The sequence below is a fragment of the Balearica regulorum genome, chromosome 17 (genome assembly GCF_011004875.1).
Source record: "Balearica regulorum gibbericeps isolate bBalReg1 chromosome 17, bBalReg1.pri, whole genome shotgun sequence".
Taxonomy (NCBI): domain Eukaryota; kingdom Metazoa; phylum Chordata; class Aves; order Gruiformes; family Gruidae; genus Balearica; species Balearica regulorum.
The window spans coordinates 8,318,813-8,345,746 of record NC_046200.1 but is presented as its reverse complement, the minus strand read 5'-3'; the positions used below and the strand labels follow the sequence as shown (position 1 = coordinate 8,345,746).

General features: G+C 43.2%; 1 protein-coding gene across 21 annotated transcripts in view; it reads right to left on the bottom strand.

Annotated features, from left to right (window-relative positions):
• Nucleotides 1-26,934, bottom strand: part of FBRSL1 (fibrosin like 1) — a 551,083-nt gene that overhangs the window by 293,946 nt on the left and 230,203 nt on the right. For 17 of the 21 annotated variants that reach the window (XM_075770082.1, XM_075770095.1, XM_075770098.1 and 14 more), the window contains exons 3-4: nucleotides 12,347-12,448; nucleotides 1,103-1,138 (exon numbers count right to left, since the gene is read on the bottom strand). In XM_075770082.1, coding sequence (XP_075626197.1) covers nucleotides 1,103-1,138; nucleotides 12,347-12,448 — 138 coding nt within the window. The remainder of the gene's footprint in view (nucleotides 1-1,102; nucleotides 1,139-12,346; nucleotides 12,449-26,934) is intronic. The other 4 variants (XM_075770096.1, XM_075770100.1, XM_075770088.1 and 1 more) reach the window with 2 other exon arrangements.

Genomic DNA, 26,934 nt, shown 5'->3' with positions numbered 1-26,934 from the left:
AAAAGCGAGGAGTTACAGCTCTTGGTAAGAAACAAGAGTTTGGGACCATTCACCTAGAAGGCAAAACTTTATCATGGCAGAGGTCATGAAAACAGCAATTATTGCTAATAAGCGTAGGGAAGAATTGTTAGCTGGACTAAGACATTCTTGTTCAGATTTGCATACAAGATTAGCATGTGCCTTCCTCTACAATCTTTGCACTAGCAACGAGGGTATACATGACTTCTTGGCTGAACAACCAAGGTATCATAACACATACATATATTTGTTGTGAGAGTCAAATATAATGTGATTCCAGGAATTTTCATGTTGACATTGCTAAGCCACTCACACCCTCTCCTACTTCCTTATTAATATATACAATAAGGTCTATGTGTCTGCCTTTTTGGACAGCTGAGCAGCAAAGGTACCCAAAACAAACAATAATTATACTACCTTTACATGAAGAAATGCCATTATTGCACATACAGATAAGGTACACGTGAAAAGAAATGGTCAAACATCAGCATTACATTGCATACACATGCAGACATGTCCTGGCCCATAACACCAGCCCTAGAACACTGGTACCTATAGCATTCCTGCAAAAAGAAGACCAGAAACATCCTCCTAAAACAAGGGAGCTTGTTTTATAACTCAGAGCTTGTAAAGAAAGAGGACATCGACTTTCTTTTGTTCACACTGATGAGGGTCACAATTCTTCTTAAAATGGAGTTATTTTGTCTTTGATTCTTGTATTTACCACATAAATGAAAACCTATAAGAGGGAGGGACAAGGGAAGCATCTCCCACCGGTGTTGAAAACTCTCCCCACTCACGTCTTTTAATTCTCAGGAGGTGACTATCTAGCTGAAATCCACTATAAAACATAAGCCCCCCCCCCCCCCCTATAAGTATAAAATTCAATTGAAGAAACCCTCAGACTCTTAATGCGTGCTCACATGTCAGGGCTGTCCCCTGCCAGGTGTGTGACAGTCCTGTAACTCTAACCTTGTTTTTTATGTTCTGCATTTCTTTTATGTCAGTGGATATGCAATAGGTAGTGTAAACCTCTGCAATCAACATCAACAGAAGTGAAAGAATTAGCTGTAAAATGACTTACGGAGTAGCCTCTTCCTGAAAGCGATTGAGCAGAACTCTGTGGGAGGAAACAATATGCCACAGTAAGTAATGCAAGAGATTCTGTGTAATGTAAGATAAGAATCATTTTGCGATTCCCTCCCCCAGCCCAGTATTCCTTAGGGGAGAACTTCACAACCAAAGTGCCTCAAATGATCTGACATTCTGCGTGCTGCCACAGGAGTAACAGCAAAAGAGCATTTCCAGGTGAGGGCTCCAGGGCTATTTCAGACAAGGCTTTCATAAGCTAGAGCAGGGCTTCAACAGCACCTCCCAACTAAGGTAAAAGCTCTCAACGTGGGATACGTCTTCGTAGCAGCAGAGTATGCATTTTGAACCGTCCCTCTTCAGTATGTAATGGCAGCTTTCAAGGAACAGCACGCATGTGTAAGGATGCTTTCCTGAATCAGGGCTGCACATTTTGCCTCATCGACTCCAATTTTCAATCATGTAACCATACATCGCACTTTCCATTCCCCTCTATGAATTCGTCATCCTCCAGCCTTCATTGCTGCAGTATTACCATATGACAACTCTATCTGAAACAACAATAGCAGCAAAGCACTAATTTATCATCTCTCAGATCTTTAATAAGTATTCTGTCCCTTTTGAATAAGTTAAATTACATTGTTTACTGCTGCTCTTCATTTCAGCTCCTCCTGCTCCTTTCTCTACCACCTCCTTACCTCTTTCACATGCTGGCAAATCATTTGGTTCTTTTCCTTTTCATTACACCATCTCCAGTCACTTGGATCCCTTTCCCCTCTCTACAACCCAAGACTGTCAAGCTGCTGTTTTGTGCTGGCAGTGGCTTTCTTGATGCAGCTAAATGAATTCCACCTCTATCTCCAGCTGCTGCTATATGCTTTCTTTTCGGAAATTAAAAAGAAGCTGGGAACAGTGGTGGCATATGACACCACATGACCCAGCAAGTACTCTGCAGGCCAATTTCCAACTGTGATTTATAATCATGGTGCCCTTGCTACGTGATATTATTAAACAAGATTCAGGGAGTCTTAGCAGTCCTGTTTCTAAGACTGATGTTCTAGTGGGTACCAAAGCCTGAACAAAAATACCGAATTGTTGCAGGCTGATCGCGAGGATTGTTTGTCTTTCTGCAGCAGCGCCAGAAGTTATCGTGTTACTAAATCACCACAACAGCACAATACTCCCAAAGAGATTGATGCAAGCCGATTGCAGGCTACTGCAAATACTTGTAATTTTCCACCAGTAAGATAACAGTTCCTTTGTACTACCAGTTTGCAAAGCTTTTGATCAGAAGATATCTAGATACATGCAGAAAACTTTCCAGACTCCTGCACTCGATGGAAGACTCGACTGTCTTGGTCTGCCCATGCACGCTCTGTGCCACTGTCTTGCAACTGCCCTAGACACCAGAGAAGCAATTTGCCAGCCAAGTGCCCGTGGAGGAGGGTTTCCAAAGTGAAGAAAAGACAACAGCAAAGCCCTACAATTAAGTAAGTGTGCTGCTGGAGGAAAGAGGGGTCCCTATTAACCCTCTCACCAGCTGGCACAGGAACCAGGGTGCCAGACAGAAGGAAAGCTGTGGCACAGCTCTTCCCAGCTTTTACACACAGGTCTGCAGCCAATGTGTGACTGGTGCCATCCCCATCCCTGGCACGCAATGCCTGCACATCTGTCCTGCAGCTCAGGAGACTGCTGCTCTGCAGGAAAAGGACACTTTTCACAGAGGAGTCTGCGATAGTAATAACCAACCACTAACAGCATTTAACTTTCTGCCTTTTGTGCATTGATTTGGTCTCTGCCTTCAAAAGCTACCAAAAAATAGAGTTATTTATAAACCTCTTTAATGTAAACTGCCCAGAAATAAAGCTACAGAGTGGTGAAATGAAGGGCAGTAACATTAATCTCTGTTTTTGAGAAACTGTGACAAACCTATCTCTCCCTCTAAATACTTAAAAAAAAAAAATCCCCAAACAACTTACAGACTTCAGTCTTGTATAGAAAAAAGGTTAATAACAATATCCTGCTATCTACATAAGTGTGTTGAACAGCTGAACACAATTATCTGTTCTGGCACTTGGATAGCTTGATCAGACAGTTCACCTAAAGTACACAGGAAAACGAGGAGAGGGCAAATTGCCTGCTTGGAGAGGCGGGAGGAGGAAAGGAGAAAGGGTGGCAGTTCTCACACACACACCCCTGCCATCAACTCGGATTTAACAAAGATTGACAAGGTCTAACAAATTGGAAATAATAACCAAAAACAGAAACAAGAGGTTTCATTAGCATCTTCTTTCTAGGGAAACTGCCTCTCAAAGCATTTTCACTTTAATAGTTATTTTCAATCTTTGAATCTTGTGCACGCCCAAAATATTTTCCCAGGATGGAGCAGACCCTTAGACAACAAACTCAAACGCGCTAACAACAACCCTGCTTTTCTTAGATAACTTTCAGGCATCCCAAGCTGTCCAAGAACCCCAGGAATCTGCAGACCACTGATTTAAAACCACTGAGTAGAAAACCATAAAAACAGTTGCTGAATAAAGTGTTACATCAGAAATAATTAAAACTGAATGGCAATTTATTCCGGCATTTTTCACATCTAAGAACTTCTTCCTCCCTTGCAATCAAAATCAAATCGGGGGGGGGGGAAAGCTGTGTCCTCCTCCCCCGCCCCCCCAAAGTTTTATTGCACATATAAAGTTAGTAACTGGTGAATACTTTGGACTCAACTCGTAAAATCCTTTCAAAAAATTAGGTTTATGCACAGCCATGTCCCACACTCTCCAGAGCTGTTTGCAAGCATTTTTCTGCACATCTAACAAACGGCTATTGCTTTCTTGGTTAGCTGGGAACACTGCGGGCTCTTTAGGAGGATCCATACCAACTGCCACATGCAGAAACTTTGAAAGCCCCAGCTAATATCAGCTTTGAGTGCCAGAGCAGAACAGTTTGCACGCAACTGTAATGGATGTTCCTAAAGAAAAAAAAAATCTTTGAGGGTTGATATAAACATAGCTCAATCCATATGTCTCTATATCAAGATCAAATAATGAGAAAAGTAATCAATTGTGGCTGCAAATACAAGAAATCTTAGTGGAAGTTTAACTTGGCATCCACCCAAAGTTGAAGAAACCTCCTTTGACTATGAATGAGTGCTTGTTTGGCAAGAGCAGTTCCTGGGGCAAATCTTCAGCTGCAATGACCTACAGAGGCTTTTACCTACAGGATAGGAGCACTTACGTGGGCTGTGTTAAAATTCTTATTCTCAAAATAGTCTATTTGCTATTTTGGTCAATTTTCTCCCTGTCTGAAGGTTCCTCAAGCAGCAGCCTACAATGGTCACCACGGTACCCAGCCAGCCACATTCATGTTAGTGCTGCACTGACCATCACAGCACCTGCCTGGTAGCTTTGGTTCACCTGAGACAAAAATTCAAACCAGCTCTTACCCTGGCACCCAGGCTCAGTTCTGGCCTTCGAACACTGCCTGAAGAAGGCATCACAGGCAGCAAAGATGCAGCCAAACACGCAATTCAAAGACAGAGGATCATGACCCCACCTGGCCAACTCTCTGCAGTCAGACACAGGAACAGCTGCCATGTCATGCCTTTCTAAAAGCCTTCACAGCTGCAAACCCCAACACTGCAGAAGAAGTGGGAGACGAGGAGAGCAATGTGCCCACACAACCCAAGTACTACCTGCTCAAAGCAGGCAGGGGCCAGCAGGCACAGTCTGCAAGCCCTCCAGCACAGCCCCTGCAGTGGATGCATCCATGCCCAGCTTGCAGACACTGCTCCCGCCGGCTGTGGCTGCCACGTGAAGCGATCCAGAGCACAGCCTCGGGGAGGGTAGAGGTCCTCTCTGCCTGGCTTGAACACCAGCTTTTGTGCCTCTCACACCTCTTTCAGCAGTGTCTGAAATACCCTGGGTTTCTAAGGGAGACTGTTACTAGTTAGGGGCAAAATGAGTGCGGTCTGTGCATTTAATGATGCATAAATGGAACTACAGTGCTAGATGGCATTTGTGCATAAAGATAAATGGCTTATAATATTTTGCAGATGACGTGCTCTTTTACAACTAAAGATTTTTGGTTCCTTTTAAGCCCAAGGTTAAAAACAAAACCAGACAGGAGACAAGACATTTCAGTTATGTCACTGAGTGAATTATTTCTACCCTGGGATAGCTCTCATGTTAATTACACTGGATATAAAAAAAATACACCTTTCTGGCAGCAAAGACAAAATCTTGCTGTTGAAAGACTCTGCTATCCCCCACAACGTCCTTGAGAGTTTGAGTTAAACTGCAATCTACAATTATATTTGAAAGATTTTTTCCTTTATTTCTGATAAGCACCATGACTGCAATTTAGAGAAAAAAATAAAGACAAAAATCTCACCAGTAACCTTCAGCAGGTTTTCCAAGATCGTCTATTAAATTGACAGGAAAAATTATTTCCCTTGTATAAATAAAAGCATGGCCTTCCACTGTTCTCATGATGCAAAAGAAATCAAGACATCCTCTGTTCAGTTTCTTAAAGCCATTGGGTTATTTATTGAACTAGAAAGGCAGTACGAAGAGCTTTAAAATTCAGTAATAATCAAGGTGATAGGGCATCTCAAGCCAATTCCCCACTCTCAATGAGTCAGGCAGGTTTCAACTTGGATCTTTTGTATCCTTGATATGTGAACTAACTACAAGGGGATTAGATAAAAGCAGGTGATAGCAGCACGGCCACAAAATTAGTTCTTGTTTTTAGTATTCACTTCCCTCCTCTTTGGCTAAAAGACCTAAATTAACATATTCCAGAAGTGTCAAGAGTTCATTCCAGTGTCTCTGAAATATGCCACTTCTGGTGGCTAAAACCAAAAGTATATCGAGTACCTCCAAGTCAGGTGTTGAAATAGCTATTTTGGGCAAATAGCTACTCCTACGTGGGCACAGAACAGTTCCCAAAAGAGCCACCTAGCTCTATTATTAATGCCACACCCATGTTAGTGTGGAAACTGAGGCAGAGAAAGACTTGGACATGCCCAGTGCCACCTGAGGAGTCCCCAGCAGAGGAGGGAACTAAAGCACACTTCCCAGCTCCTATTTACTGCCTCATCTTGCCTTGCTGAATCGTAGGCCCAAACTTATCATATGGCCCAATGCCACAAGCCTGATTTGGTTGATTAGCCCTCAGCAGAATTAATCAATAATATGGAGAGAACTAAGTTTTAATTATGTTTTATAGCATTTGTTCAGGATGAAAAATCACCTCAGTTGTACCTGTCTTTCACTATTTCTCAATTACCCCAATTCTGCAGTCAGATAGGACTGAGGCATAAGGAAGTACGCATGTTTACCTGTCCACTTAGTCATTTATAGAACAGAATACTGGTTCAGCTTTGACTACTGGAGAAATCTAGCATTTCCTTTTCAAGCAAGTCCCTGCAAAACTTAAATGTCTTGGAATGAGAGGAGTAAGTGGGGAGGAGGACAAAAGGGCCAAGGGCAGAAGATATCCCAGACCTTAACGCAGAGCCTCTTAACACAATAAATTTCCATAGTCACACTCCTGTCTGTTAATACAGAGTTCAATTGACTTGGCAAAGGTCTCAGAGTGCATCTGATGTTCACTTAGATTAGAAACCAAGACCTGACAAGATAACCACAATACATGACGAATTATTTTGGATGTCATGCAAAACTTGAATGTGTTCCTTCTTTAATTCACCTAGTTTATTATGTTGGATAAACAAAGGGGGTTATGCTTGGAAATACTGCAAAACCAGTTCAGTAAGATATCAAACTACACAAGGTCTAAACATCTGTAACTGGCTTGAGAAGCTACAGAACAGCTTCCAACCACTTAGATTCCTACAGCTGATGGCCATAGACAGCAGAAGGAGAGACGGCTGGTGACCAGGAACGAACGAAATGCATACAGTAAGCCAGGAATAATATGACAGACCTCAGATTTATGAAACTCATGGAACATGCATAAGTGCTGCTCCCATTCAAACCATCACCCCTTGGCCAACTTCACAAAATCTCCGGACTTTCTTTGTTCCTAGCTATGCTCCACTACTTGAAGCTTCATGCAAGTCATTACAACTTTGCTAGTAATTTCTGCTGCAGCAGTTTTCATGCAAGCATTCGGTATTTTGAGGGACACAAAGATAAAAGTAGATAGCATGCTGAAGAGACATGAATTTTTGCCTCCAGAATACTGTGGCTTGAAAGGTTTCATAATCCTCGAACATATGTTCAAACCAGTTTCCCAAGACACATGGTTTGAGGAGGGGCCTTAAAACTATCCTGTTGCTACCTTTATTTCACTAAGCTCTATGATGCTATCACTCCACTCTTCAAACTAGGTATTAGATTCTAGTGTGTTATACATGGGGAACAACGGACAGCATGTGTCACAAAGAGTCTGCAGTCCACATGTTGCTATCCCGGGCCTTCCAAAAATCTCCTTCAACGCACTCAGTAACATCTCTGACTGTCACACTGAGGTGTTCCTGGCCTGAGGCATGCCAAGCTCTGCTGTGCCACCGCCACCCTGCCTGGAGCCAAGACCAGGCATCCCACATGTGCCAAAATTTGCGAAGTGAATAAATATGGACCTGCGGTGTGACTGTGGTCCAATTCTCACTTCAGAGGCTCAATTGATCATGCTTCTGGCAAGGTACCTCAGCCTGAGGCACACATAACGGACCTGCAGCTTTGTATCCTGTTGCTGCTTTAATCCCTTTGCCCCAGGAGGGGAAGCGCGGTACAGAAAGTAGAAGGGGGAGATAGTGTCTGCGATGGCACACAAAGAAGAGCGGATCACAGTGAACTATTTGAATTAGAAATCACAGAAGTTATTTTGTATTCATCTACCAGAGAGAGAATTTTATATCTAGTCTATACAATATGCTAAACACTTATCAAAGAACATTTAGAGAGAGGAAAATCTCTGCATTTCCTAAAAGAATACTTTTCATTTATTACGTTTAAAGAAATACAAACAAACATATGAGGATAGGATGATGGAAAAATTAGAAAAGATAGCCTGGGGGATGGGGGATGAGAGGAAAAAGCTCTGAACAACTTAGTAGCAGTGCTTGCTGATTTTATGCACAGCTGAAGTCAATCCCTTGAAAAGGAGAGTTTTGACTCTTAAGTGGCCAGCACCTCTTGCAACATATTTCCTAATCAGTGAGTATTTATGGTCGATATTTTATATTTCCAATTTCCCCCTAAGGGCTCGTGAGAAAGCAGCACACCTGCCAACCTTTTCAGCTGGGCCAATAATTGCCAATTTGCTCTTTGCCTTAGTATATCACTCAATTTAGCCCTGGCTGTGCCCTGCATACATCCTCATTCATCTCTGTGCCCCCATGACAATTAGAGTGTTAGCTTCAGCTAACTAGGGCAACTATTCTACTAGGCTTGGAAGACAATTATTAGTCTATTTTCCCATCTTGTGGCAACAAAATTGAGAATCCATGACAATTACATTCAGCAATTCTGCACTCTCCTGCCTGCTCCCCCTTCTTGCCCCCACCTTCCGAATATTTCAAATTATCACAGCTCTACTACCACATTCAAATTTTCCATGTTCACAGGGAGTGAGGCTTCTATTTAAATGATAATGAGGGACGATCCATTCAATTTAGTGAGGGAGAAAATCCATTAAAAAGCAGGCAGTTCTTAAGCTGACGGGTCAAGAAAAAGATAAAAACCTTTTTTTAAAGCCATTATACAAGGCTCTGTGTGGATTTTTGGACTGTTCAGGACATCAGAAAAGATTAGAACAATTATGGAACATGGAGGAAAACCAAAACAAAATGCCCAAACCTTCCACTTTTACTTGGGTCAACACAACAAAATAGCAATATGGCTTATCTGGCTCTTAATTCTCTGGCAACTTCCAATTACCTCACTATTTTCCTCACAGCAGAGGAAAATCCCATTTTGGAAAAAGGCTGTTGACTCTGTGTTGGCTGTAGAAGACCTGAGAGTACATGTGTCACAGGCATGTCAGCTATGTAGTAGACTTTAAGGGAATTTTACATTAACACTGGAACATAAACAAGTGGCAAATTCCCATCCCCTCTCCCCGTACCATCTGCCGTGCAAACCTGGGCTGAAACTTCTCTGGCTTTCTGCTCTGAAGTTTCATCATCCCAAAGAAGAGACCAGCCTCAACAAATCAAACCTGTGCAGCCAGAGATGATTTCACTAGATTATAATAAGCATTTTTTTCCCCAATGACCCATAATAAATGGCACTCAGTGTAATGTCTGGAAAGACTACTATACCAGACAGACAATTGCTGTCTTACTATGAAGTTGGAGCACACTCTCCCCACAGAAGTTTCACTATGGCAAAGAAGCAGCAAAACACTCTGGGTTTTTTTGTGGACGGACCGATGGCTCTGTGTGTGTGTGCACAAGACATAATCAATCATTTGCTTCAGTTTTCTTTAGAGTGCAATTATTTCACGACAGACCAGGCCACCTCTTGACTTCATGGTCCATTAGAGACTAATGACATGCATTAATGTAAATAAAGAACAACTTGCTGGCATCCCATTGAACAAGTCACCTCAAGAAACAAATCACACAGAGGAGCTAAGCTGTTCATAATAGTGCCTTCTAAATGGAGACTGACAATGAAGCCGGAGGGAGGACTCTGGTGCTCCTAAGGTGGCAATGCTGAATACTATAGCCGACACTTTCATACACATATTTCCCACCACACCTGCTGTGTGCTGCCGTACAGCAGCCAAACCTGCCACCTCCTGCCTCATTTACTCCATTGTTCGCCCAAGTTAATGGGGAAAGAGATGGGAGGGAAAGGCAGCATGAAAAACAGTCCTGAAGGCCAAATGCACCAAGAAACAGCAGGAGAGCTACTCAGGGGAGAGTGAGAAACAGCTCAGGTGCCTCCTGCTGCAGAGCATCCGTCTGCAAGGACAGGGGCCATCCCAGCACAGCCGTGTGCTAGAGCCTCGATTTGTAACTGCTAACTGCAAAGAAAAACTGTCCCTGCCTTCCCTTTACGTCCGTACTGCCCTGTGGCTTTTCAATCCTCAGTGCCACACATAAGCTGCACACCATCTATTTAAACAGCATGCTGAGAAGTACAGCTTCAGAGCTGTACAGAGACCAGGCACAGCTGGACAGGAAATCCTGCAGGAATCCTCACTCAGAAGTATGTCATCGTCTTTCTCTCCCCTTCCCTGCTCCCTCTCTACAAAAAGAAAAAGTCTGCCACCTTATTCCTTCGCATGCAAATGGGGAAAACCATCCAATTGCACCCACGGGACTTTCTAAGACTTTCTGACAGTCACTAAATAGACTACAGAACATTTACTAGTACGCAAGGAAGTGTTATACGTAATTAAAGCTAAATTGCACTCATCAAATAATAAATGAAGAGCATTCCGTGATTCATGAACCTTACTTTTCAAACTGTTTAATTACTAATTTGAAAAATTCTCATTTGCAATGGGTCGCCAGGTCACGAGAGCAGCTTCAGTAAAGCTCTGAAGTGTGCCCCAGCCTTCAGGCACTGCCGAAATGTCCCTGTTGACTAAAGAAGAACGGAGTGCCTATTTCCCACTGAATTTCACTTGCTGCTGAACTAGCTTTGAAGATTTCTCAGGAATTAGGCAGTCAGATCCAATTCCTGCAGGCTCAGCCTGCAACTTTGGGGGCAAAGGGAAAGGAGGAGAAAAAACTGGAAGTACATCAGCTTAACAAGAAAAGTCTCCAAGACCACTTAATGCTTTGACCTAAGCTAATCACTAAGTCTGAATATATTATTCCTCTCCCGTGGCCCCACGTTACAGTACAGTAAAGCTATCAGGCGCCCTGCTCACATACCTGTCAAGAGTGGCCAAGGAGAGAAGCATATAAATATATGTATATATAAAATAACGATCATTATTGACTAATAACACAGTCAAAGACGCCCTGCAGCCAGGGGATTTGTCCCAAGGGCCCTCCCCTTGCCGACTTTCCCCACTGCAGCGCGTGGGTTCGCAATCCTGGAAGCAGATCACAGGACACGTTATTTTTCTCTTCCTCCCACTGCGTCGGCTGTTTACAGCGCCCCATTCACACTCCAAACATGTAGAGAGAATTTTCCCCCGTCACATTTCCCTGTCAGAGCTGTCAAGCTGAATCCCGCTTTAATCTGCCAAAAGCACTTTTCTGCTGACATTTTTAATAAATACTTTCAGCTTTTAAACACATTTGTGGGAGCCATTTTTTCCCCTTTTTCTCCCTTCTCCTCCTGTAGAATGGGCTCTGAAAGCTTTAATAGCAAATACATTACACTTATCAAAGGCTTCCCCCCCCCCTTCCTTTTGCATCCTGAAGCGGAGGTAGTGTTTTCAATTTTAAAGCTAAATTAACTGTCCAATTGAATTTAGCTGGTGTGAGCTGTTTTCTGTGACAGGTTTTAGTTATGAAGCATATTTTACATTAATAGAACTCAACATGAAAACCACTCGCTCTGGGATTTCTGTGGCTTGCCATTGAAATGGCAAATTTAATATTTCAGACATGCTCGTGCCAGCGTTTGATTATTGTTCTTCATTTAAATCTCTCCTAACGGGAAAGGTCCTAATTAGTAAAAAATCATGTTTTAATGAAGGCGAAATGCTAATTGCTAACACAAAAAGCCTTCATATAAAATTATCCCAGCACTGCCATTGATTTCTTGGTGACTCAAAAGCCCATTTGTGTGTTTACACACTAAGGCACCGTTTGCTTTTGTTTTATCATAACACTTCACTCAACATACCATCGAATTTCCTGAGACAAAGACAGCTTTCCCCCAAACCCCCTTTGTATCTTGGAGGCAGGAAGCATTAAAGTAGGTGAACTGACTTTGCACCCAAACTACGTGATTACGTGCAGTAGCTAAACCCAAAGATACTGTAAAAAGCTTTTTAACACAACTTCTTTGAGAAAACAAAACAAAACAAAACATCAAGCCATTTTTCCCCAAGGAATAACAATTCCATTTTGTTTTCCCATCTCTGATCTTTCGCTTATCATATTATTTGCACCATGATTATAGTGTTTGCAAGGCAGCTCAACCACTTATGCCATAACACTCAATCATGACATAAAAAAAAGTTATTACACAGTGACCTCTGGATGCCAACATTTGTTCAGCAAGATTTATGAAAAGCCATGTCAGCAGCGGGAATTGCTGCAATGAAGCGATGCTTTCTCCTGAATGGTACTTACATCACTGAGACGGTCCCTTGAGCTGCTCCGCTGAGAGCTTGTGGCCTCCCTGATGCTGTCTTCCTCGCTATTTCTGCCACTTCTGCTTGTAGGGACCTTCATCTAGAGGGAGAAGAAGGAGGGGGGAAAAAGGAGATTTTCAAGGACTGCTCTGCCACCTGTTCCCGAGGTTGCCAACAGCGGTTTAGTCACTGTTTCACTCCTACGCCCACGACACCGTGGAGAGGATGCTTTTGAACTCATGGGGCTTCTCTGAAGCTGTGCTTGACCACGTATGTCCAACATGGAGGGAAGGGGTGCTTTTAACACTCCTGAAAGCAGGCCAGGCTGTGCCAAAGTCCTAGGGCCTGACGGGAGAGGGAAGCAGACAGACAAACCCCCTTCACTCTTTGCTACCGGCAAATCTTGACTGTGACGCCAGTGTGTCAGTACTGCCACTTGCTGCCGGGCCACCGCTGACCCAGCAGCCAGGTCTCTATTTCCCAGTCCAGCGATGTCCCTCAGGGCCACCCCAGTGACTGCACTGAGAGGTCAATACCGGCTTGACGGCCAGGTGATAAATACCGTGAGGGATACTGGCCTGAAACAACTTGCACAAAACTGGGAAGTAGAGCACGATTAACTCTTACAATCAAGGCTGGTTCTTCTAACCACTACATCATCCTTCTTCTGTCACCTGAAGTTGTGCTTGTGTTTGTACATAAGTCAGAGGTGCCAATGTCTGAAATCACAGCAACTTTCTGCTTACATCTGCGAAGAGTGTTACAGGGGGAGGAGAAGGATAGGATAGATGTGTCATTCACAGCTTCATTCCTAGGCTCATTTACTAACAAATTATTCTGCTAATTCCCTTGTGAAATATTGGGTGGAAAGAACTGTTTAATTTATTAATAGGTTCTATTCATATCAGTTTGGTTCCATTTAAATTACACTATTTAAAATGTCGGCTTGTACAAATTGGTACTTTTAATGGCAATAAAATCCCCTTGTTTCTTTCTGTCCTATTTCATTGCAGTCCCAGTAGCTACCAGGGTTTGCTTATGGTGCTCTGACGTAACCCCAGCGTGCTCAAACAGCTCTGTCACCATGGCACGAGGGACCGTGCTCAGCGGGCACACTGACACAATGCTGGCACTGCAACCTGAGCCCTGGGAGCGCACTGATCACCACGCTTGCATGGACGTTTGATATGGCTGCCAGCTAAGTACCCCACAGTCTATTAATATTTTAATACAATATTCAAGATACTACGTGCAGAATGAGCTCTGGTACTCGTCCAGCCTGGAGAATACAGCCCTGTATAGGCTTGTATAGAAGAATACAGAGGAAGTATCATGCTCAAGTTAAAGCAACAGTACATTTCTCGTTAAAGTCATTGCTCTGCGTGCCTTTCTGCCACTGTACACCTCATCAATATACTTTCTTCCTCAGCATAAGACTTTTAGAGTCAGCCACATCAAAGTGTTAGAAATACAAATTTGCTCATTGCCACCTTGTCACACAACCATCGCTCTCAGCATCAGTGTCTGATCTCGTCCATTGTAAACCACCTTTCCAATACGTTGCCCACCTGCAAACTTTTATCAAGACCTATTTTTCATCTTTGCTCCTACATCAAAATGTTCAAACAACACAGCAACGAGAGGTAGTCTCTGCTGGGATGTGCTAGAAGCACTTCCAACCAACAGTGAGCTTGCATTTGCAACTACCAGCACCAGGTATAAAGGCAGGAAATAATCCGCTCAAAATTCATCATGTTGAATCCACACTGTCTGTTTCCTTAATAAAAAGGCCAACAGCATCAAGCACAGAAATCTGCTATACTACATCAATACTGTGGCCATCATTCATCAAATTTTTAATCCCAGGTGTAATTAAATAAATTTGATAAGATTTTTTTTCTAAGTACATAAAAAGATTGTCATTCACTTATTTTATTCTTTTTTAGGCCTTTATTAGCCAATTATGATTTCAGCTATCCCATTATCTTGCCTAGGATTGACGCCAAGCCAATAGGACAAATGGTAGTGCCTCATTAATTACAGCCTTCTGAAAACACTGGCACACCAGTTTTCTTCCGTCATCTGTATCTTCCTACAACTTACTCAAAGCCCAACTCTACTGGTTCCCAGCCAGCTCTTCTGAAACTCTTGGATGGAAAGTGTCTGACCTGCCAATTTCAAAGCTTCCAGACACAGCAGGTGCTTTGTTTCTCTGTGAAATAGGAACCACTTAACTATTACAGGACAGAATTACAATTTCCCTAAATACAATACAGAAAAACCCATTGAATTCTGTGGATTTCTGATCCATAACCTCACCACTCCCACCTAGGAACACATCAAAGCCTGTCAAAATTATTACACTTTTGACCTAAGCAACTCTTAGACAGCTGCAAATTAAAGGGAAAATAAATTACACCATTCCAAATCCTTTCACCTTCTCAAGCGCAAAATGTTCACCAGAATTATTCAAAAAGACTAAACTGCCAGCTGTTTAAAGTCAGCACAGACTCACCCAACCTGTTACCAGACTCCAACCTTTTGCTGTTTTTCTTGAGTTACAGTCAGCTCCCAACACCACCTGCTTCTTTTCTCCAAATTTCATTAAAGGAAAACTACACCTACACCCACGGTAACAAATTGAGACAATTTGACCTGACAAGGTCTTGCACGGGCAAGCAAATTAGAAGCATCACTGCTGCCATTAACCTTTCCAAGTAAATATCAATTATTAAACTTGCTGCACTACCTCTGTCCCCAGTTTGCTGCTGTGAATTAAGAGGGTCATCAGACTTTTTGACAGATCTTGTTCATTTACACCTGCTGCCTGCCAGCAGGGGAGCCCGCACACCCGCGGCCGGAGTGCTGAGCCAAGCTGCCTTAATTCATCAGTAATTACCCTAATGAGCCACACGCAGGACCCAACTAGGAGGACAAGTTGTTCTGCTAAATGGATGCATTGGTTTCACTGGCACTCTCTGCAGACCTGGGTATTAGCAAACCGGTCAAAAGTTTCTTTCTCAAAGTTGCTTCTGGCTTGGCTGCTTGATTTCTAGTGATTTGCTCTGGGTGTTTTTGCTTGAGTTGCAGAAATTCCTTCTGACCATACTCCCTGATTAAGCTTTACTATAAAACCTAGTGTTCCTCTCCCTTTGAAAAGGTCATTAATTTTTTAGAGCCTGCAAAGGCTCCATGGCCCAGCGGCGAGGTGGGCTCCCAGCCCGGGGGTGTCATGGCCTCACACCACACAGACCCAAACAAGCAACTCCCCAAATTCATACACAAAACACGCCACATCCTCTTGTACAACACATTACCAAAGACTTACACAGACATTAGAGCAACACTAGTCACCACTATTAATAAATACCTCAGGTAGAGGAGCCAAATAAGCTGTCTAAACATAGGCTTGAGAAGGGGAGGGCTGTCTGAGAGAAGCTGCCTTTCCACTTGGATAAAGCTGCCCTACTACTGTTACAGAAAAGCATTAAAATCACTAAGAAGCAGCGTTTAGGAAGGAACCTCCTCTCTAGCTTGCTGACTTTGCCTGTCTGGAAGTACACACACAGCCTGCTGGTACTTTCTGCTCTGACGCTGCGAAGGCCCCTCTCCAGGCCCTGCCAGACGGCGCCTTCCACTCAGTGTGACAGAGCCAATGCACAAGCTCAGGAAGTGGCGGGTAGAAGCATATGTGGGCCAAATTTCAGTATGCTTGATCGCATTTGCCTTTAGGTCTGCTCAAAATATTTTAGGAGTCACCTGAGAAGCAAAAAGTCTCAAAAGAACGCCCAAAGCTCAGCGAGCAAGTGCCTTGGAAAGTGTCTTGCTCCTCTGCCTCGCCTCCTAAGGTGGGGGGGAGGAATTCTTTTCTTAAATGTAGGCTGACAACTGTGTCACTTCAGGACAGTTAAGCTGGAACAAAATAAAAAGACACAAGGAGAAGACTGAAGATATTTGGTAATTTATCTCTTCCAAAGGCCAAATCCTGTCCTCATCAGGAAATCAGCAAGACATTCACGTCAGTATGTATTCACCAAAACGTTTAAATATGCACCCAAGTTTTACTCAAGCAGAGCCCATTTCATCACTGAAGTTAAAAGGATTCTCCAAAAGCATTAATTAAAGCCAAGGCCGCTTGAGCCCCAGACAAATGCAGCCTCCCATGAGATAAATAACACACCTGACACCACCACACACCGCAGAGAAAAGCTGCCAGTAGGCAATCCTGGCTCTCTGCAACAGCTATGGTTCAGTTTTTACCAGAAACTACAGATTTGTGTTTGAGAACATGAAAGATGCCGTTTGCAGCTCCATGGGAGCAGACCAGCGCTGCAGACCGGGCTGGCTTGGCAGGGAACGACCCCGGGCAAGGTACAGAGGGTTTGTGAGGCTGTGATCAATCTGCACACTGCAGGTGCTCACGGACAGTCCCAAGCCACGTTTGGAGCCAAGAATTATGAACCTTGCGCTGTTGGACATCATGTAGTGTGATTAAACATCATAACTCATTCCGGTAATAACTCCAGCTCTCATTAAAGTCCAGTTCTGCTATCCTGAACTGATGCTGCTTTTTCGTCTCTCCCATCCAACTTCTTCCTCCCTATTTCTTCTTATGGGGCAGGGGTGGAGGAATATATAAATGGGCAGAGCAGGTCTGGCTTCCCTAAAAGGGCTTTTTCATTACCACTATGCTGGCTCTCAGCCCCCGCTTTTTAATCATAATAGATCAGCCTGCTCTCCATTTACTTAAGCTTTTCCGATGTCAGAGGAAAGCACATTTTTATTTGGCACACCTATTTTCAAATCACGGGCATGCTGCCCCTGCTCGTTATTAATAAATACACTTCGATTTATCACAAGCTCCGTTTGAGTGCCACGGGGAGCCTGGGGCAAAAGGAGACAAATTCTTTTCTTAAGTTGTTCTGAAAGGTGCTGGGCTTCCCGACCCTCACCCCCATTAACCCAGCACAGCTAGTGCGCTCCTACTGGGAGCTCCACGGCTTGTGCAGCGGCAAACTCAGACTGATCTTGTGCCATCTCAATATATTTGTTCATTATCTTGCGCACACACAGAAGCATTTGGAAATGTACTCGGGGCACAGGCCAAATTGAATCATCTGCCTTCATTTTCCACACGATCTGAAGCTACAGCTGCTACAACAGGCTGTGGGATTTTTATTTTCCTTCCTTAACAGTTTTTTTTCTTGCTCTTAAAGTCACAGCAGTCTGATTTTAAAACTCTCGCCATTGCTTGGGTTTGCGTCTGATTTTTACAAAACGGGTCTTGCAGACACACATGGTGGGAAAAGAAATTCCCAACGACCTCCCTCCATGCTGCTCTAAAGGCAAGACAGAAAGCAGCGCCCTCGGGGAGAGACATAATTAAAATGTTCATCTTGGAGATGCCTGTTCTGGTGGCTCAGATGGGTCTATTAATCCACCAATCCTCTCACCTCCGCCAGTGGACAGGCACCAGCAGGAATGGCACTCACCTGCTTTGTGCCACACCTGGGAACAGGGAATGGTCCCACAAAAGCAAAGAAGCCCTTCCAGATCAGAAGGGGTAAAGAACTCCATGCAGCACTGAGCCAAGTTGCCTCCTGTCAGGAATACATTAACTTCTCAAGAAAGTTCCTGGAAGATCAACTTTAATTTGTCTTGAAAGAAGGGACAGACCTAACACAACCTTCAGATTCAGGATTTTACTGACTTCATGGCAAATCTATTTTGGCAGCAGCTACTTGGAGATAAGCAGGTACAACTGAGCGGTGTCCAAGTCCCAGAGTTTAGGTCCAAGCTTTCAGATCACTAGAGATAGGGATGAATCTACCTTATCATGCTCATCTATCTAAAGTAATGCTGCTGAATGCCACTTTACATCTCATCAGTGTGTAATGACTTTATCATCTGCTCTTGCCAAAGGAACTTTTTTCAACTGTTTCTATAGGATCAATCTAAGGAAGAAAAATTTTCTGCAGATAACATTTCATACCAAAGACTATGATTCCCCACAGCTACAAGAATTGTCAAGAGTAACTGTTCCAATAACTTATCAAAATTAATTGTATGGCCTGTCCCCTTCCCAACAAACATGAAAATGATGCTTAAACAATATTTTGGGAAGACTTTTTTTGCTAATCTATGCTTGTATTTTACTATCAGCTCCCAGATAAGGTCATGTTTCTCTTGGTAGACTACCAGCAGTAGCAGCTTTCTGCAGCAGGAGACAGTAAACTGCCTTAATAAATACAAATGGACAATTTAATTAAAATATATTGGAGACTTGGAAAAAGTACTATTTGTGGACGAAACAGTCTGTTAAAGGATTGCACTCAAGGCTAGTTCAGGGTATTTTAAGCAGGCAACAGTAAGCGGCAGTGAAACATACTGCACAGAGCTCTACCCCAATGATTAAAGAGCATACTGAAATTATAAACGTCTGTTTTCCAGAAGCGGGGGGTGGGGGGAAGTCACCCAGTTGCTCTGGTTTTAATGCTTGAAACAAAACAAACCATTTGGCTTTAAAAACGTACTTCTTTAAACCTGAAAAGACCCGTGTATCAAAACAAGGTGGAATCAGCTAAACACATTACTTCTGACTTGTTTCCTTGAAAATCCAGCCTTAATGCATTCTAACAAAATTTATCTATCCCAAGCATACCTCATAATGAGATCAACTGGGAAAAATATCAGGCTTGTTTGTATATTTTATACTTGCTCTAACTTGGCAGTTTGGAGATTATGTATTCCCCAGGTCCCTCCTTAAATCGTTTCACACGCCGCAATTTGATTTTCTTTGCTTGCCCTTTTCCACAATTTTTTTGATACATTTTATTGAGTTCTGGCTCAGAGGGAAACGTTCCCTTTGAATTAAGGGTGCAATCATTTTTTTTCCCTCTAAATAAGGACATATGGCTTAGAAGGCAATGCTATGGTCTGAGGATTTTATGATGAAAGTAGGACTCATTTTAAAAAATGACAGTAGCATCAGGTTAGATTAGAGTAGTTTTTCTAATTGGGTGGCGCTGCTGTGGATGTTGTGATCAGCTATCTTAGCTATAACTCATTTTAAATATGACATGTCCATTTTTACTTACTGTGAAGAAGAAAACGGCAGCAGTGTTACGATACTGAAGGAAATTTTTTAGCATTCATTCAGAGAGTGACAGGACGTTTAGAAGGTTAGCATTTATACATCGAACTGGTGTGCAGAATTCTGGTTTCTAATCCTGGCTTACCTGTTTCCTCTGGATAAGTTACTGAAATAACCTGTATTGCAGTTGAGCAGCCTGTAACACAGTGGTTATTTTTTACATCTCTCTGAGATGCAGAGAGGTTGAACTAATGATAGCAAAGGATTTCTGTGCTTAGAGGCCATCAGAGTCAGCTGCTACAGGAAGGCAAGTACAACTTTGTAATAAAAAGTATTATTAGTGAAAAACCAAAATACTCAAAGGCTGTTGTTAGTTTCTCAGCTACTTGAGCAACATTAATCACTCATTAATAACCTAACTTTGCATCTTAATGCTTGCAACTAGACATGAGGGTCACTCACCTTCCATTTTTAAAACCAAATGAAAACCAAGCTCATATTGTGCAGTCAATTGCCTCTGCAGTTTTTGGAAGAATTGCTATATGGTGCTCTGATTAGCCAGGGTAACATCCTGCAACGAGCTCAACGTTAGCTCTCTAAGAGACACTTCTCCAGGTCTGGTGCCGTACCTAACTACAGAGAAACGACATTTGATCTCACGAGTTTTGAGAGGTGCAGCCAAAAGACTGGGCCAGTGCCTTTGGGGACTGGAAAAGCCATTTTGACCAGTGCCCAGCACAGAGAGGCTGTAAGGAGCAGTGGGGTTGGCTTTTCTGCTGCTCAACCAATGCACTGGAACCACCGCAAAGATTTTTCACGGCTTCTCGGCTGGCAGGTGGCCTCAGCTGCGGAGCAGAGTCGGCACCACTTCCCCATGACGGCCAGCGCTCTAAGGATCAGGAGGCTCACTGCGATGCAAGAGCCAATGCTTATTTTGGAAAAGAGCTGGTGCTTAAGCAGGCAAAACTGCTCGATTTTACAGCTGCCATCAGGCCTGCATAGCAAACTGCACTCTGCATGCCCCCAGCCGTACTTGGCAGATGGTAGTAGACAGCTGGGAAAATCTGGGTTTGACATACGTCAATGATAAACTGTGTCGGTGTAGACCTGCTTAGGTTACAGCTAGCTAGCGTGTGTGCAGGAGTGAGACTTTGACTGGTGAAGGGTAAATAGCATTACTAACCAATTTAGCTAAAACCTGCCTTCCACAACAGGGTAGGCAGCGGCACCTATGAGCCCTTGGGGCTGTCTGGAGAGGCAAGTGAGGCGATAAAGGGGTAACATGCAATTTTGCGATTCATAGCTTATAGCACAAAACCAACACGACATGTAACAAAACAGTACCCACCACCAGTGACGACTTACCAGGTCCTGTTCTGAAGGCAAACTATAAGCAATTGGCAGATAAAAAAGGTCAGGACTCCCTACACTCCCTCAGTGAAGAAACCCCTGAGAAATCAAATAAACTTCTTGTGGCACCTTACTCTGTGTTTATAAATAAATGAAGGCAGCCGTAGGCACAAAAAAAAAAAGAAAAAAAGGACACACTACTTGGTGACTGGGAGATGACAATGAAACCGTAGCTGGACAAAGGACAGACAACAATCACCACCAACGAAAAGGCAGCCCCTAATAGTTACTGCACCAGCTGTAATGCTCGGCCAGAATCGGATGCCCTAACTACACTTTAATTTAGCAACAGGTCTAGAGGAACAGCATCCAATAAATACTCCATGAGAGCACTGAAAGCCTCCAAGTAAGTTACTAAATAAGATTTGTAGCTTCCAGTTTCACAGTAAGGTGATTTGGACCTGTGATTCTTGGTTATAAAACGCCATCCAATATGCCTCAAATGAGAAGTTGAGTTTGCAAGTTTTTTGGTGATGGGAAAGAAATGGATACACTAAAGATCAGCTCAGGACTCCTACAACAGATGCATCAAGTGTTACCAACACCAGTGCAGCTGACCATATCGAAAGGATCACTGTAAGGGAAGTAACTATGAGCAGGATGGAGGTATGATTGACTGAGCATCCATTTAGCAAGGACAGTGCTGTGTTCAGCTGGAGCCAATGGACTAAATTAGGCTGAGTTTACGCAATGCTTTTAAACACCATGTAGGAGGCAATCGGAATTGACAGCTTTAACATTGCTGCCATCTATGCATACAGATACCATCTATTAAAGGCTAATATCAACAGCTGTGATGTTCAAAGCAAAAGTAGATTTAATATACATATTAAATTGTCCAAAGCTGCGGGAGATGTTTCAAAATATATTAGGAAATTCAACCAAGAAAACTCTCTCTGTATACCATGGTATTTCTCTTCTAATAGTATTACCTACCAAAAGCAAGGGTTTTGAATTGAACATAAAAGGTAACAATAACCTTCAGAAGTGATTTTAGTAAGAGAAGATCCCAAAAAGCAAGGTAAACACATTACTAATGACGTCAGACAGGCAAAACATTCAACGCAGTTCTGCTGTGTCCTTGGGAAGAAAACAGACTTATTCCTCAGTCTTCTGATAACAAAAGGAAGATATTAGACAACATTTACTAAGAACAAAGTCCAGATCTGTTGCACAAGCCCTAGAATGGGAGATCATGTGCACATAGATGTTTTCATAGAACTTGGAATAGCTGCTGGGAAAACTGAAAAAACCCAAGTATTGGAGAAATATTTCAAAGGAACAACCAGGACTGGCTGGGCAGCTACAGGCACATTTTCGTGATACCAGGCTTGACAGAAGAAAAAAAAGCCCAATACTGAATTAAACTATTTCAGTCAACAAGGTTTTCTGGAAAATTAATCTTCCTGAATAAGCCTGGCTTCATTCCTTTGATAAGTTTGGTTGAAAAGGAAGTGTGATACATTTAGGATTCTTGATGCACTTATACTGCAAGACATTCTGATAAAAATTAGTGCTATATAAATATCAATAAAGCATATTTTAAGCAGGGAACATATTGTCTAAGTTCTCAAAAAGCACTGTCCATAAATAATCATCAGAAATAACATACCCCAAAGCAGAGCTGCGCTATGATTATGAGGAATGAAGATGGCCGCCTGCAGCTACTATAAGAAGAGAGACTACGCTGCCAGAGCTGCTCGCTCGGGAAAAGCTGAGAGGGTCGCAGTAGACAAGTACCTCCACATGATCTTCCAGCGTACTGCTGCAACCAGAGGGAACTAATCCAATCCCTGAGCAAGGGAAGAGAGGCCACTTTCTCTTGTATACAGCATTGACAGGAATGATTTTGGAAGGCTGGCTTGGTCTACAGCCTCCTCAGTAAGACAGCAAGGCAAAGCTCTTCTGAGCTGACAACCCATGGCAACTACAGTCTAACCTGTGCTACAAAATTGGAGAGTTGTCCTAAATTGCTCCGAGTCCTTCTTACACAGACCACAGAGATCAATCAAACTGCTGTTAGAAAAAGCAAAAATTGCCAGCAACTATCCAAGTGTGATGCACTGCGGATCTGTCCTTACTTAGAGCCGGGAACAAAAGTGACCATCCTGATGCTGGTGGATGGTGAAGGAGGATTTTGTAATGGCAGCCTGCAACCCCCACGGGTTCTTGTCCCTACTTCAAGGCAGGGACAAAAGCATCTACATTCTCACTCAATTCACTCAAATCCTTCAAGTGTCCCATGTGAAAAACCCACACTTAGTACAGTAAGGTTTCAAATTCATTACTAGGACTCTGAGGCACGACAATAACACGATTAAAACACCACCACATGTGTGTCATATAATACATGTTAAAAAAAGAAAAGACATACTGTGTGCAGATACAACAACAATTTGCTGTTCAAATTAATTCAGGAATCAATACCATCCCTATAAACCCAATATATAAAACATATGCTACTGTAGGCATGCATAAATTGCGTGCAATTTTTTCCAGATAAAGCCACACATGCAATTAATAAACTAAAGTGAAAAAAGAAAAGAAGCAAAGTAAATAAATACAAAGGGGATGATGAATTTTACAGAAACTGCTGTCAAAGATCACAGCACTGAGCAGACAGAGCCACAGCCGCAAGCTCATACCCTTCCCTCGGCAGTATGGTCACACCCTGCCCTCAGTTCATCTGAGCAGGGAACTCAGTGTAGCAGAAATGGAGACCAACCAGAGACCAGCCAGGTTTTTTGCCCAGCGTTGGCGTAAGGTCGAGCTCCAGTGGTACAGTTTAAATCACAGGAGAGAGCAGACAGTCTTTCACATACACAGGATCAGGCCTAATATCGCATTTTCAGCCGTTCCGCAAACCAGTCCACAATCACGTTCCTGGACTGAACTTCATTACCTCCCCCTGTCATTTCTGAAGACCCCATAAAACCTAGGAGCAAGGCTCTGGCGTAGCAGCAGCTAGGGGAAAAGCTGGCATGAAAGGGAAGAGAACCACCACTTCAATGCAGAGGGAACTGATGCATGGTTGGCACGAGCTGTGCTACGATGGGAATTTAACAAAGCAGAGACAGCCCCCACGTGCACCACCGTGCATAGTTTTATTCCAACTTCTACCTTATTCTAGTCAGACCTACGATTTGCGTTTATTGGTAATTCAAACTCTACCAAACCCCCACTTGCACTCTGTCTAGACTTTCTGAGACCTGTCCTTTCCCTGGCAGAGGTCTTCACCCCCCAGCCAACTGTCCTCGTCACCCACAGGCAATGAAAAGCTAACCACAGCTGCTTCAGTAAGTCCCAACAAGAATCAGAGCCATTTTCTTCAGGCTCGCCGCAGCAGCAGATGAACCAAGGCACTCTGACAAAAAATCAGAGCAAACCTTATACTTCTGCAGGTCTGGGAAGCAGGTCCCTGGCTCTGCACTTGAAGCAGAGGTAATCTGAAACATCATTGCTGTCTGGTTGTGATCTGTCAAGACATTAGTGTTGTCAAGGAAACTTTCAGTAAGGCCATGAGATCCTACACCACCACTCCAAGTTTTTTGATTTGAGAAAACAGTGTTATAACTACCAGAGCAAGCACAGCCAGCTCCACAAAGAAACACAGAAGCAATTTCCTCTAAATGCCCAGGGGACATCCTGTTTGCTGTTCGACATCCTGAAGAAAACAAAAATCTAAGAATAATTACAACCGAAGCAACTAAGGTGAAGCCCTTTGGTAATTTTCAGCCCTGAATAACTGAAAAGGGGTGACAATTATTTTAGCTAATGATCACTGAACTTTGAGATTAACATTTGCAGCTGAGGAACGGGAAGCAGCTCTTTAGAAGGCAGCACTGCTGTTAGGCTAAGCCCAAAGCTCTGTGAAATAGCTGGTTGACACTTGCTATCATCAAGGGACACAGCGCATTACCCAAAGATCCAAGGAAGTAAAGAAAGCACAGGAAGCTTGCTAAAGATGGACTGGGAGCCTGCCCTACCTTCGTCCTACATAACAGAGACTGCATCAATTTATGGTGGAGGAAAATGTACCGGACTCATGATATGCAGCACAAGAGTGGCTTGGCAGTAACTATATTTTCCCTGCAACGGTAGTTTTTAAAATTTCTCAGACAGAAAAGTACTGGCTGAAACACTGTAGCTTAGAGCAAAAAACAGAATCTGGATTTCATACTGTGTTTTCTGTCATGACAGAAAAGCTAACTCAAGTGTCCTTGTTCTGAGTGCTTTTCCTGACTTGTATGCCTCCAAAATCCAACCTCAAACTGTTTGGCTCAGACTATTCTTCTTGTGATGGTTGCAGACAAAAAAAGAAGACAAAACCCCACCACACTAGCATGCCCTGCTGAAGAGTAATCCTCTTCCTGCAGCTGGAAGGCCACAATTGCCGAATGGGTAAACTGCATCCTGATAGGGCCGAAAGGGCGAACTGCAGAGGAACCACAAGGCAAATACTCACACCATCCACTGAAGGTTATCCAGCTGGGCTGACTTGCTGCCTGTGAGGTGAGACATCCTCTCCTGATTCCGGAGAGCAAAGCTGTGCCAGTGCCTTTCAGAAAGGAGTCAGGCTGTGCTTGGGGATGAGCTGGGTTCAGAGGAGCGCAAACCTGCCGAAGGCAGGCCCAGAGCAATGCAAGCCATTGCGCCTGCATCGCTTCACAGAGAGCACAAAGGCTTGTCAAGCACCAAAATAAACTAGTCCACTAGTTTAACTAAAAGCATGATTTGAAGCTGATTTAAACTGGTGTAAATGGTGTACAGCATGCTTATCAAGCTTTAAGCCAAACCTTAGCTTTGTTCAGGTTAAGTTATCAATCAGTCTAACTTGAACTGGAACAAGCAGCTTTCGAAGCAAAATTAAAGTAACAGCCCAGTTAAGTTAGACTGCTGCAGTTCTTCCCTTAAGAATGGTCTTAGCTGCAGGAAACACTTATCTTCCTTGTCACATTTGGTGCAGAAAGGTATTTTAAGCAGTAATAAGCATCTGTTTTCTCTACTTGTTCAGTGGGAAAGTCTAGAGTTACACAAAGAGTACCTCAGAGGATAACATAGTAATAGCAAGATGCATTTATTAATGATCCTACTACTATTTCCTGAGAGCATCTCCAAATACTCTGCAAATACCCATCTAGTTTAAATAGCAATGGGTGGTATTATTGTCCCAGTTTCTCAGAAGGAATGAAAAGACCAGATGACTTCGGGAATGTCAAGCAATGGACCTGGGATAAGGCTAGGACTACAGCTATAGAGGAAACTGGATGGCTGAAAGCATTGCAGCTTTTAATAACAACCATCTTGCATCTTAACCACAAGATCATTCTCCCTGGATGATGTGTAAGTAAATATTTCTTAGAAAGTATAATGTTAACAGAGTAGAGCTTGCTGAGAAAGAAGAGGAGAAGAAAGAAAAGGAATCGCTGTTTTTTTGGATACTGCGTGGAAACCCTGCACCTCCACAGGAAATATTTTAGTAAAAAGAAGCACAGAGATACAGTGGGAAAAAAATGAAGCCATCGGATAGGAAGGTTTTGTGGAAGAGGGCAAAGGGAGCGTGCCTTTGCTACTGGGAAGATAGGATGGGTTTCAGGACTGCTCTTGATACATGGGACAGAGAGATTTTACTTTGGGTAGAAAGACCTGTGTCTGAGTGCTGCCTGAAGGCAGGAGGCTTCGAAGTACCTTGGATACAGAGTTGGGAAACGACCGCAGTCCATCACACCATGGGCTCTTTATAGCAGTTGTGGGCCCCACTGCTGCTTGTAACCAGGGGGAACAAAGCTGAAACCTCAATCCAGAGACCAAAAGTCAGCAAAGGACTTCTCTGAACTGTAGCTCTTTCTGTGAGAGCAAGCAGGGGAGAAGGAACAAAGCCCAAAATAACAAAATTCACCAAGGCAGTACTAGGGTAGAGCAAGATAACCAACTAATTATTCAGATCTTTAATGTTCCCTTGCTGCTGCCAGTGGATGAGCAGCAAGAGGACACTAGAAGTAGCAAGTGGGAATGGCAAAAGCCTCTAAAATATGATGCAAAAATTGAACGTGTCTCCTAGAGATGTAAAACTGGCCTCACGT